Source organism: Ahaetulla prasina, chromosome 16 (assembly GCF_028640845.1).
Source record: "Ahaetulla prasina isolate Xishuangbanna chromosome 16, ASM2864084v1, whole genome shotgun sequence".
Taxonomy (NCBI): Eukaryota; Metazoa; Chordata; class Lepidosauria; order Squamata; family Colubridae; genus Ahaetulla; species Ahaetulla prasina.
The window spans coordinates 6400591-6413153 of NC_080554.1; the positions used below are offsets into that span (position 1 = coordinate 6400591).

General features: G+C 48.8%; 1 protein-coding gene across 12 annotated transcripts in view; it reads left to right on the forward strand.

The window, feature by feature from the left end:
- Positions 1 to 6493, forward strand: part of EHMT1 (euchromatic histone lysine methyltransferase 1) — a 118865-nt gene extending 112372 nt beyond the window's left edge. For all 12 annotated transcript variants that reach the window (XM_058159155.1, XM_058159159.1, XM_058159154.1 and 9 more), the window contains 2 exons: positions 3449 to 3624; positions 4885 to 6493. In XM_058159155.1, the coding sequence (XP_058015138.1) occupies positions 3449 to 3624; positions 4885 to 5125 (417 nt within the window). In that variant the 3' untranslated portion in view covers positions 5126 to 6493. The remainder of the gene's footprint in view (positions 1 to 3448; positions 3625 to 4884) is intronic.
- Positions 6494 to 12563: the final 6070 nt, after the last annotated feature.

The window sequence follows — 12563 nt, forward strand, 5'->3', positions numbered from 1 at the left end:
ACTCCAAAGCTTCCAGGCTTCTCCTCCTCCTCCTCCTTCTCACACTCCTGCTATTGTAACCTGACAATCTGATTATAAGCAAACCCAGGCCTGCAGGATGACTACTTACAAGGCAAATGAAATTACCAACTTAAAAGGTGTGGGGGGGGGCAGGAAGGACGGAGGGGAAGGCAGGGAGAAGGGAGAAGCAAACGTGAGGGAGGCTGAAAGAACTTTTTGGTCTCTTGAAAACTGTCGGCATCTCTCGGAAGACGTGGTTGGTTCGGGCACCGCATGATCCTCGGCAAAAGCGGCGGCCTTGTTTAATTTGGAAATCGAATTAGTAGAAGGCTGCGCCACGAGGCTATTGCAGATTCCGCGCTCAACCTCGAGGCAAAGGGTACTGTTCTTAACGTCATTAATTCGGCACACGATCTGGTGGTTTTTCTTGCAGACGTTTCATGACCCAAACTAGGTAGCGTCATCAGAGTTCGAAGGGGAGAGGAGGAAGAGGAGGTAGAGAAGGAGGACTCTGGGGTCCTTGGTGCTCTCTGAGCGTCCTTGTTTCCTTGCAGACGTTTCATGACCCTAACTAGGTAACATCATCAGTGCTAGAAGGGAGTAGGATTTAGAGCAGCGGTTCTCAACCTGTGGGTCGCGACCCCGTTGGGGGTCGAACGACGATTTGCCAGGGGTCGCCTAAGAGCATCGGAAATATGGGAAGTATACTTGCGAGTCGAAGAATCGCACTCCAATGGTTGACTCCACAAGCCAGCTGCAGGCTCTTCAAATCACTAGCCGAATTTGGCTTCAGGCGCGATGAATTAAAAAAGAGAGAAATCTTTGCTCTGATGTCTCCCTCTCAAGCCAGCTGCAATCACTCCCCATCGCTAGCCTAATCTGGCTTCAGGCGCGGTAAACTTAATAGGGGAGGAGTCTCCGCTTTAATGCCTCCGTCCTCAAGGCAATTGCAAGCAGTTCAGATCGCTGTAATACGACTTGGTAGCGATAAATTCAAAACGAAAATAATTTTATGGTTGGGGTTGCCACATCGTGGGGAATTGTATTAAAGGGGTCACAGCACTATAAAGGTTGAGAACCACTGGTTTAGAGAGAGGAGAAAGACATGGAGGAGGAGAAGGAGGAGGAGGACTTTGGGGTCCTTGGTGCTCTCTGAGCTTGGTGGTTTTCTTACAGACGTTTCATGACCCTATTAGGTAACATCATCAGTGCTAGAAGGGGGGAGGAGGCGGTAGAGAAGGACGACTGTGGGCTCCTTGGTGCTCTCTGAGCTTGGTTGTTTTGTTGCCGACGTTTCATGACCCAAACTAGGTAACATCATCAGCGCTAGAAGGGAGTGGGGTTTAGAGAGAAGAGGAGGAGGAGGAAGACAGGAGGAAGAGGAGGAGAAGTATGGTGTCCTTGATACTTTATGAGCTTAGTGGTTTTCTTGCAGATGTTTCATTACTCAAGTAGGTAACATCACCAGTGCTAGAAGGGAGTGGGGTTTAGAGAGAGGAGGAGGAAGAAGAGGAGGAGGAGTATGGGGTCCTTGGTAATGAGCTTAGTGGTTTTCTTACAGACGTTTCATGACCCTATTAGGTAACATCATCAGTGCTAGAAGGGGCGAGGAGGAGGTAGAGAAGGACGACTGTGGGCTCTCCTTGGTGCTCTCTGAGCTTGGTTGTTTCCTTGCCGACATTTCATGACCCAAACTGGTAACATCATCAGTGCTAGAAGAGAGTGGGGTTTAGAGAGAGGAGGAGGAGGAGGAAGACAGGAGGAGGAGGAGGGGGGGGGACTGAGGGGTCCTTGGTTCTCTCTGAGCTTGGTGGTTTTCTTGCAGACGTTTCATGACCCAAACTAGATAACATCATCAGTGCTAGAAGGGAGCGGGGTTTGGGGAATGGAGGAGACTGTGGACGAGGAAAAAAAAGAGCAGATCTGTGAGCCCGAAAATCTGCCGGCCGGCACACACATGCACGCCGGAGCTGAGTTCACTCCACCTGTCATGTGTCGCACACGTGCCATACTTTCGCCATCACGGACTTAGACTTACATACCACTTCACGGTGCTCGACAGCCCTCTCTAAGCAGTTTTACAGAGTCAATGTATTGCCCCCAACAATTCAGGTCCTCATTAGATTATCTCTCCAGGAATAGGAAAGTAATGGGAAATTTGCTGCGGGGCTATGGGTCAATTATTCTTACTCCAGTATAACCCGGAGGATTTACTGTGATGGAGAAAAATTGGAGGAGAGGGTGTGTTTTACGCTGCCCCGAGGAAAATCAGGGCATAAAATAAATTAACGGGGACCACGGGAATTTTAGGCTGGCCAATGTAAGGAAACGAAGACGGAGCAGGAGAAAGGATCCGGTCCTACTGAGAAGATAAAAACACAATTTCCACATTTTCAGATTGTTTACCTGCATCAAAGCAAGGGAGGGAGAGAGAGAGAGGGAGAGGGAGAAAAACAAAGAAAACGAGAAGTGGGGGCGGTGGGGAAGAGAGAGAGAAAGCAAAACTCTGAGACAAATTCAGCAGTTCTAAATCCGACACTGGCGTTTCGCGGTATAAACACGAAACTGCCGTTTGATCTTCTTTGCTTTGATTGTGTCGCAAACTCATTCAGACAAATTGCTACGGACTGGAGGGGGTGTAAGTGAATAACCGCAGCAATCACAAATGGGAGGTTTGACATGGTGGGAGTACCAGCCCCCATCAGCCATTCCTTGAACTGCGCCTTATGTGCTTCCCGTGATTGCTTTAAAGTAGCTCTTTTGCTCCCATCCAGCTGGAAGTGGGATTCTTGGTTATTGAATGGAGGTGGCCTGATTTAATCTTCTTCTTCTTCTTCTTCTTCTTCTTCTTCTTCTTCTTCTTCTTCTTCTTCTTCTTCTTCTTCTTCTTCTTCTTCTTCTTCTTCTTCTTCTTCTTCTTCTTCTTCTTCTTCTTCTTCTTCTTCTTCTTCTTCTTCTTCTTCTTCTCTTCCTCCTCCTCCCCCCCCTTTCTTCCTCCTTTTCTTTCGTCCTTCCTCCTCCTCTTGCCCCTCCTTCTGCTACTACCGATTTCCCCTGCCTTCCTCTCCTCCTCCTTTGCCATTTCCTTGGGTGGTTTCTGCTCAGAGAAATTCCATTTCGAAATTGTAGTTGGCTTTGTTTGAGGACTCCCTCCCTCCCTCCCTCCCTCTTCCTTCCTTCTTCCCTCCCTCCCTCCTCCTTCCTCCCTCCCTCCCTCCTTCTTCCTTCCTTCCTCCCTCCCTCCCTTCTTTCATTCTTTCCTTGCTTCCTTGTTGTGACTTCTATTCTTCTGTCACCTTTTGCATCAAGAGCAATCGAGAGTCGGCAGCCAGATCCCATCTGACCTTTAAATCAGGCCACAACGCCGAGCGTTTCAAAGGCCCTCCAGCGTCGTCTTCTCACCTCCTTTTACCTCACCGTAACATTCCTCCCATCTTCTCTTCTCCAGGACAGGGACGTCTACTGCATCGACGCTCGCTTCTACGGCAACGTCAGCCGCTTCATCAACCACTTCTGCGAGCCCAACCTCATCGCCGTGCGAGTCTTCATGTCCCACCAGGATCTGCGCTTCCCCAGAATCGCCTTCTTCAGCAGCAGACACATAGAGGCAGGAGAAGAAATCGGGTATGGGTGCTTTGCCACGGAAGCAGAAGTGGAGAGATGGAGGTCAAAAGTGGGGGGGGGGACGGACGGAGAGAAGAGGAAACCCTTGTTTAGCCCCCTTTCTGATGTCCCCTTTGTAAATGGCTGCATTTTAATGCCCCCATTTGGTCCTGTAGCAGCGGCACATCCGTTCCCCAACCTCTTCTCAAAGAAACAGCTTGCATTGCTACCCTGTTTCCCCCAAAATAAGACATCCCCTGATAATAAGCCCAATTGGGCGATAAGGCTAAGTGCTTACTTCAGGGTTCAAAAAAATATAAGACAGGGTTTCATTTTCGGACAAAGAGGTTGTAGAAAAAAATGCTTTTAAAAGGCTCTGACAATTCCAGCAGAGTTGCCTGATCATCACAGGCTTTTTTTCTTTTTTTTACTTTTAAGAGCCTTTTTTCAGCCGAAGAAAAAATGTTTTAAAAGTAAAAAAAAAAAGCCTCTGATGATCGCACGGCTCAGCTGGGCATGCGGGGTGGGCAGGGATTTTTGCTACCGGTTCTCCGAACCACCCGCCGCTACAGGATCGGGCGATCTGGTCGGAACCGGGAGCATTTCATCCCTGCCCTTGACACATCCCATCTGCTCTTCGACATCCAGAGTCCCCTGGTTTTGCTCAAACCCTCCAAAGGAAGAAAAGATTTATGCCCCGTATGTTCAGGCATTAAGTTTATTTAAATAACCATTTGATTAAACGCTACAATAAAAAATAAAAACTATAAAGATAAAGGTAAAGGTTCCTCTCACACATAAGTGCTAGTCATTTCCAACTCTAGGGGGCGGTGCTCATCTCCGTTTCAAAGCCGAAGAGCCAGCGCTGTCCAAAGACTTCTCCGTGGTCATGTGGCCGGCATGACTAACGCCAAAGGCGCACGGAACACTGTTCCCTTCCCACCAAAGGTGGTCCCTATTTTTCTACTTGCATTTTTTTACCTGCTTTCGAACTGCTAGGTTGGCAGAAGCTGGGACAAGTCACGGGAGCTCACCCCGTTATGCGGTGCTAGGGATTCGAACCGCTGAACTGTCGAACTTTCGATCGACAAGCTCAGCATCTTAGCCACTGTACAAATACTAAAAAAAAAAAAAAAGGAACCTAAAGAGAAAACAATGGCAGAAAAGATGGGAAAAAAAGAAGAAACAGGAACGTAAAGGAAAGATACAAAAACACACAATAAAACACACACAAACGATTTTTACTAAGTGATTGCTTACTCCCCGTTCCTATTTCCGCAGGTTCGACTACGGTGAGAGATTCTGGAACATTAAAGCCAAATACTTCAGCTGTCTCTGCGACTCGCCCAAATGCAGGCACTCGAGCGCCGTCCTGGCTCAGCGGCAGGCCAGCGCGGCCGCGGCAGCCGACGCCGCAGCTGCCACCGCCACCGCTTCCTCCCAGGAGACCCCTGAGAACAGACTCCCGGACACCAGTTCGGCCGCCTTGGTGCCCCCCTCTACTTTGGGAGGCCTTCCCTGAAGAGCCCGGCCGTGACATCGGAGACGATGCTTTGCGTCGGTTTCGTGCTGTCCTTTTTCCCGGCGAGCCGGTGTCCGCCGTAACTGGTTCCCCTTTTCGGGTGTGTGGACGGTGGCGGCGCAGCAGCCCAGCCTCCTTCCTTCCCTTCCTCCCTCCCTCCTTCCCTTCCCTCTCACGACGTGGCAGGGGGAAGGCAGCCTCGCCGAGACCCATTCCGAGGTGGTAGAAGGAGGATTCTCTCTCTCTCTCTCTTTCTCTCCCCCTCTCTCTTTCTCTCCCTTCCTCTCTCTCTCTCTCTCTCTCTCTCTCCCCTCCCCCTCTTTTAATGTGATAAGTGTTCTCCAAGTCCCCTTCCCCTCCTCGTTGGAAACAAGGAACGTTGAAATGGATGGCTCGCAAACCCCCATCGCTCCCCGTTGGCGAGCGGGGGGGACGGAGGACAAACTCTGCGAAGAGTCTCGGAGAATTGCGCCTGCTTTGGCACGCATCCGGGAAAAATGTTTTTTTGTTTGGCTTGCTCTTGAACCTTCCCACCCACCCACTCATTTGCTGGCTGCCCGGACTTTGGAACAGAGACGACTCCGATAAATTCTTGGTTTGTCGCTCGCTCCCCCAGGTCAAGGGGAGCGACCGTCTTGGAATTTCTCCGTTATATCCCAGTCCTCGGGTAGAGCTCCTCCTTAACTCTATCCCTGCAGCGTTGTTGTTGTTCTTATTATTATTATTTTTATGTTTTAACCTTTAAAATAATTTTATTTGTTTTCCCCCCCCCTCCCCCTTTTTTCCCCGCCTCTTCCCTCTTGTGTACAGGAATCTTGTTTTCAATGACACTAACTCCAAATCAGAAGAAGAAACTTTTGGGGCGGGAGGTTGTCGGGAGAAGGATGCAGCATCCTTAAGGAGAAATTTTTTTTTGATAGACCACTTTTTGGGGCGCGGTGGGGCATTTCTTAAGCCGAAGCTGGAGGGTTTTGCAAGCACGGGGAGATTTTTGTGCCATTCCTGTTTCCTGGGAACCAGCCTCCACTCCTTCCTCTTCAAAAGCTACCCGTTGCCGAAGTTGGATCGGGCCGAGTTTATTTTGTAATCAATTAGGGTCGGATGGGGATTGGACAGCGGGAGGACGAGGGTTGGGGGTATTGAACGGACGAGTCCCCTTCCTTCTTCCCCCCACTCCCTTCGGTGGCGTCCTCCTCTTCTTCCTCTTCCTCCTCGCCCAGACCACCCACCCACCCACCCGAACAACTTCACGGTGCTGAATTCTCTCTCTTTGCGATTTTTACTCACTACGTGAAATATAAATTTCAGTTGTATAATAAAAAGGACAAACAAAAACAAAAAAAAACCAAAAAAAAGAAGAAAAGAAAAGATTAAAAAAAAAAAAAGAACAACGCGATTTTAGTATGAAACGCAGGGACAGAAAAAAAATAAAATAAAAAAAAACCCCCAAACCAACCCACCCGGATTTTCCGCCCCCCTTTTTTTAACCCCCCCTCCAATACGTTGTACGGTAGTGAGCATAAATGGGTCATCGCCTTTTGTGCGATGGCCGAAGAGATCATTTAATTATTATTTTTCCTTCTTTTTTTTTCTTTTCTTTCTTTTCATATATCTTTCAATACTGTAATTAGTGCAGTATTAGGTTTTGGGGTCTTCCCTCCCCCCCCTTTTTTTTTTCTCTTGGTGCAACTCTTCTAAACTGTTCATATGGCTGGGTGTTATTTCTCTTTCTCTTTCTCTCTCTCTCTCTCCCTGCCTTCCCTCCGTTTCGTTCGTTTTCAATGTTTGGACAAGTTTTAAGGGGCGCACTGAAGGCCCCCCTCAACTCTGTCATTTCCTTGTTCTGTTTTCAATGAGATCAATAATAATAATAATAAAAAAGTGCTTTAAAAAATACCGCTCGATTCTTTGCTCACCAGTCTCGAGAGCGGAATTCAGGCACTCCTCGGACTTACAACCGGAAGAGAAACCCCACCCCTGCCCCAATTCCTGTCGCAAAGCGAGACGTTTGTTACATGAATTTGGCTCTTCCCGTTTCACGACCATCCCGGCCATCGCTGTTAAATGAATCTCTGCTGAAAGTCAGGAACAGGGGTTAAATGAATCCACCTTCCCTTCCCCCCACCTCGTCGACTTTGTTTGTCAGAATGTCATTAAAGGGGAATCCCCTGACAGTTGCAAATATGAGTCATTTGCCCCAAGTGTCCAAATTTTGATCAAATGACCCCGGGGAATGCTGCAACGGACATTAAGTGTGAAAAATGGTTCTAAGATTTTTCCCCCCCCGTGCCATTCTAACTTCAAACGGTCACTAAACGAACCGTTGCAAAGTCGAGGACTTCCTTCCCAGGCCGTCTTCGATGGAACGACCAGAATTAAGTCATTGCGGTCATCAAGTGGATCATGACGTGACTGATTTGGCAACATTTTTGTTTTACTTTTTTGTGATGGTCACGAAGCCTTAACACAGACATCGTAAAAATATGCCACGGTTTTTTTAAAGCACATTTTTTTTAATTTTAAAGCCAAAACTTGGCTTTTTGTTGTTGTTGTTGTTGTTGTTGTTGGAAATCGGAAAGAACTGAAGATTTCTAGAGGAGGGGAAAATTTGTAAGAATGTGGGGAAGCTGCAGACAAATTGTAAATTTGAGGATTGTTTGCCAAGCACCTGTGGGCATTTGGGCAGATGTAGGAAATATCTTAAGATCTGCCGTCTTTTTGAGTATTCGTTAAACCAGCGGTTCTCAACCTGTGGGTCGGGACCCCGTTGGGGGTCGAATGACGATTTGCCAGGGGTCGCCTAAGACCATCGGAAATATGGGAAGTATGCTCGCGAGTCGAAGAATCGCACTCCAACGGTTGACTCCACAAGCCAGCTGCAGGCTCTTCAAATCGCTAGCCGAATTCGGCTTCAGGCGCGATGAATTAAAAAAGAGAGAAATGTTTGCTCTGCTGTCTCCCTCTCAAGCCAGTTGCAATCACTCCCAATCGCTAGCCTAATCTGGCTTCAGGCGCGATAAACTTAATAGGGGAGGAGTCTCCGCTTTAATGCCTCCGTCCTCAAGGCAATCGCAAGCAGTTCAGATCGCTAGCCAATACGGCTTCAGGCGGGATAAATTCAAAATGAAAATAATTTTACGGTTGGGGTCGCCACATCGTGGGGAATTGTATTAAAGGGGTCGCAGCACTATAAAGGTTGAGAACCACTGCATTAAACGGCCGTAAGTCGAGCATCACACTGTGCAAAGGTATCCAGGTGCATCCAAATCCATCGCTGGTAATTCTGTTGTCGTAAATCTGCCCATGTTCACATTTCGATGGATCTCGACACCAGCAATTCAGGAATCCTATCTCCGTTCGAAACAACCGGTTCCAATCCGAAAGGTCTCGGCAAAGAAACAAGCCGTATTTTCAACTGACTATGTTTTTGTTTTTGTTTTATTTGCATTTATATCCCGCCCTTCTCCGAAGACTCAGGGCGGCTTGCACTATGTTAGCAATAGTCTTCATCCTATTTGTATATTTATATACAAAGTCAACTTATTGCCCCCAACAATCTGGGTCCTCATTTTACCTACCTTATAAAGGATGGAAGGCTGAGTCAACCTTGGGCCTAGTGGGACTTGAACCTGCAGTAATTGCAAGCAGCTGCTGTTAATAACAGACTGTCTTACCAGTCTGAGCCACAGAGGCCCAGTCGGGCTTGCCGGTAATATAAATGGGTGTGTGTGGGGGGGGGGGGAAATGCATTGGGACGATCCAAGTTTTTTGTCTTTTAAAAATAATCAAATTTTCACTGCACCAAGGGTGAGTATTGTTTGTGTAGTTCTCTTTGGACAGATCCCAAGAGGTCAGGATTAGGTTTTTCAATTGTTTTCCAGGTCTGCTGATGGCCAAGAATTCTATTTGGTTATAGAATGTGAGGAAGGTGGGAATGACAGGGAGGGAGGGTGGGAAGGGAGTGAGGGAAGTGGGCATGAGAGGAAGGAAGATGGAAATGAGAGGAAGAGAGGGCGGGAGGAAAAAGAAGGGAAGAAAGTGAAAGGATTTTTTGGAGAATCAGACCAATAAACAGTTTTATTTCCATCTCCTTCCTTCCTTCCCTCCCTCCTTTTCCTTCCTTCCTTCCTTCCTTCCTTCCTTCCTTCCTTCCTTCCTTCCTTCCTTCCTTCCTTCCTTCCTTCCTTCCTTCCTTCCTTCCTTCCTTCCTCTCATTCCACCTTCCACTCATTTCCATCTTCCTCTCATTCCCACTTCCCTCCCTCCCTTTCTCTCATTCCCATCTCCCTCCCTCCCTTTTTCCTTCCTCTCATTCCCACCTTCCTCACATTTCCATCTCCTTCCTTCCTTCCCTCCCTCCCTTCTTTTTCCTTCCTTCCTCCTTCCTCTCACTCTCACCTTCTTCAAATTTCCATCCCCTCCCTCCCTCCCTCCCTTCACCTTCAATGCTTGGGGGGCCTGGGACTGCATCGTCCTCAGCCACTTGGCCTCTCCAAAGACGCCAAGGGAGACGTGCCAATCCCTATTAGACAGTCCAGCTTCCAACTTCTCCAAACCGTGGGCTGATGAGGCCACGACGGGGCTGAGAAATGGCTATTATTTACTTGCTGGGGGTGGGCGAGTGCTGAAAATGGTGTCTGCTGTAGTTGTCTCTATCTCCAACCGGTCCAGACGGATGTGCGACTCCTGGACGCTTTTATTTTGCTGCAAATTATGAGAAAGCGGGCAAGTTGGAATTGTCGTCCAATCTTGCCTCTGTGAGAGGTGACCCATTTCCTCAGTCCGGAGGCTTTGTCTTGCAAGGAATATTAGCTCCATCTTTCCGATAACGGCTCGCGTTCTGTCTCCGCGGCCCCGGGAGAGAGGAAAAAAAGGCGACTCTCGTCTCTTTTTTTAATTTCCTTTTTGGTGGCACTGTTTGTGCCTTGTCTGCGGGGTGGGGGAGCCCGATTCCAGAGATGGTTATCAGGGAAAACTTGAGAAGAGCGCACTGATGAAAAGGAGCTGAAGGCAGAGTAATACGCTTTAATATATTTGGTGATAATAATAAAGAGAGTTTTGGGTGTGTGTGATCCTTCGTGTTAAGTCTGCTCCAAATTCACTTGCAAAGAGAGGCCAACCTGAAGCTCCGAACAGACCAATTTTTTTTAAAAAAAATTTTTTGCAAAATCGGGGCCAGATGGATCCAAACCTTTCTGGAGTCCCAAGCTGGCAGGATGCCAGGCAGGAGGCAAAAAACAAAAAAAATCAGGCTGTGCCCCAAGCAAGACAGGCAACGTGTGTTGTGCCTCGCCCGCCCCCCTCTCCACAGCCGGGCCCCTCTCATCTGTTATCTCAGCCAGGGACTGATAGTGCAGACGAATGGCCTGGCATGCCTCCAGCCCCCAGTCCTGGCACCATGCCCGGACAGACCGAGCAAGACGAATGGCCTGGCATGCCTCCAGCCCCCAGTCCTGGCACCATGCCCGGACAGACCGAGCAAATAAACCCCTCCCCCACAGCATGTGAGCATGAGGAGCATGAAGCCAGTCACGAGCTGGAATTGCCGGCAGCTGGAGGGTGGACAGATCCACGCTTCTGGAGAATGGAGAGGCGACATCAGCAAAAGGAAGGGAGGGGCAGGCCTGGATAAGTGCTGAGTCATGGAGCCACACCCCATGGCCTATATAAAGGACCTGCTTTCTGGCATTCCCTGAGTCAGGCAAAGTCTAATCTGGATTGCTGAAGTCACACCTTGGACTCCTGCCTGCCCTGAGAACTCTGACAGAACTTTGGCAAAGCTGCAGAGGCTTTGTGGCCACGCTTGATACAGACTTCCCCGACCCGGCTGTCGGAGGAGGAGTGGGACACGACAACGTGTAACATTGGGGGACAACGTTATGGGAATGTGGCATGATGTCGCCCTGGCAATTTTTTCCAAGCAGGCAGTCCCCCCAATGTACACAATGTGAGGCAAATCAAATTTGCACTGCATTGGGGGGGGGGGGTGTCTATGAAATAGAGAATTGAAGGGTATCAATGGTGGGATTCAGCCGGTTCGCACCATTTCGGGTGAACCGGTTGTTAACTTTCTGAACAGTTTGGTGAAGCAGTTGGAAGAAATCATTAGGGCTGAGAACCGGTTGTTAAATTATTTGACTCCCACCACTGGATATCATGTATGTGGTCGTGACATTGTCTTGATGCCATCATGGCAGCAATACCATCTTTTGGTCCAAAGCTTGGAAGACCCAATGTTTGGGAGAAGCAGGGAAGTGAACTATAGGACAATGAAGGTGGAAGACCGTACAATGACATCCACTGATGCCGTCATGAGATCAGTACAGTCTTCGTTCTCCAAAACTAGGAGGCCCCCAAAGTTCAGGAGAAAGCAAAGAATTAAAATGGAAGGGGCTACGAAAGTAGGAGACAGGAATGTCGGTGCACATCGTGTTGACAAAGTCGGATGCCATCAAAACCTCAACAAGGTCTCCAAAGCTAGGAGGCCACCAACCTTCAGGAGAAATGGGGAAGCAAACTATAGCAGGGTTCACCAAGCTTTTGGACCTCAGAGACCACTGAATTCATAATTTTAAATCCCTGCGGAACACTAATATGATCTGCCTAATGACTGGCTGGGTGGGCGTTGCTAGGTGGTCATATGACTGGGGGGGGCGTGGTCAACTCGATGTCACTCACATCGAGGGGCACCTTGCCAGCCTCTACTTGCCCCTCCCCTCCCAGCCACTCCTCGCCTCCCCGCCTGGGCTCCTTAGGGCTCCAACATGAAGCAGTTGCTGGAGCTAAGCAGCCACCATAGGAAAGCGTTGGCAAAACAACTCAGTTCAAATTGGATCTGACCGAGAAGGAGGCTCAGTAGAAGCACTTTACTGAGGACTAGGAGCATAGGCTTTCCAAGCAGAGGGAAGACGTGAGGAAGTGCAAGGCCAGGTACCAGTACCTGGAGGCTCAGGGGCCTCAGATGGTCATTCAGTTCCAGGCCATGATGCAGTCCCACAGGAACAAGGTCCTCTGGCTCTTCACCACTAGTGGCAATTCCCTCCAGCCTTCGCCCAAAGCCTTGCACCAGGAGGCTGAAGCAGACCCTAAGTCGGAATTTCTGCCCCCCTCCGACCCACACAAAAAGACCCCGAAGGAGGAGACTCTCTGCAGCAACACAAACGTTCATTGCATGTATCAAGCCCAGGGGCCGTAGTTTGAGGACCCCTGATTTAATGCAATATAAAAAATGCAAATAATTTTCCTTTGTACCACCAAAATTTTCTCACGGACCACCAGTTGGTGACCGCTGAATTATAGGGTTCTACAGAAGGGCGGAGCCAGGGATGTCATGCACATTGTGGTGAAATCATCTGATGCCATCCACACCATCTTTTTTTTCCTCCCCAATGGAGGCCTCCAATGTTCAGGAGACTATGGCAAGCAAGCCATAGTTTCT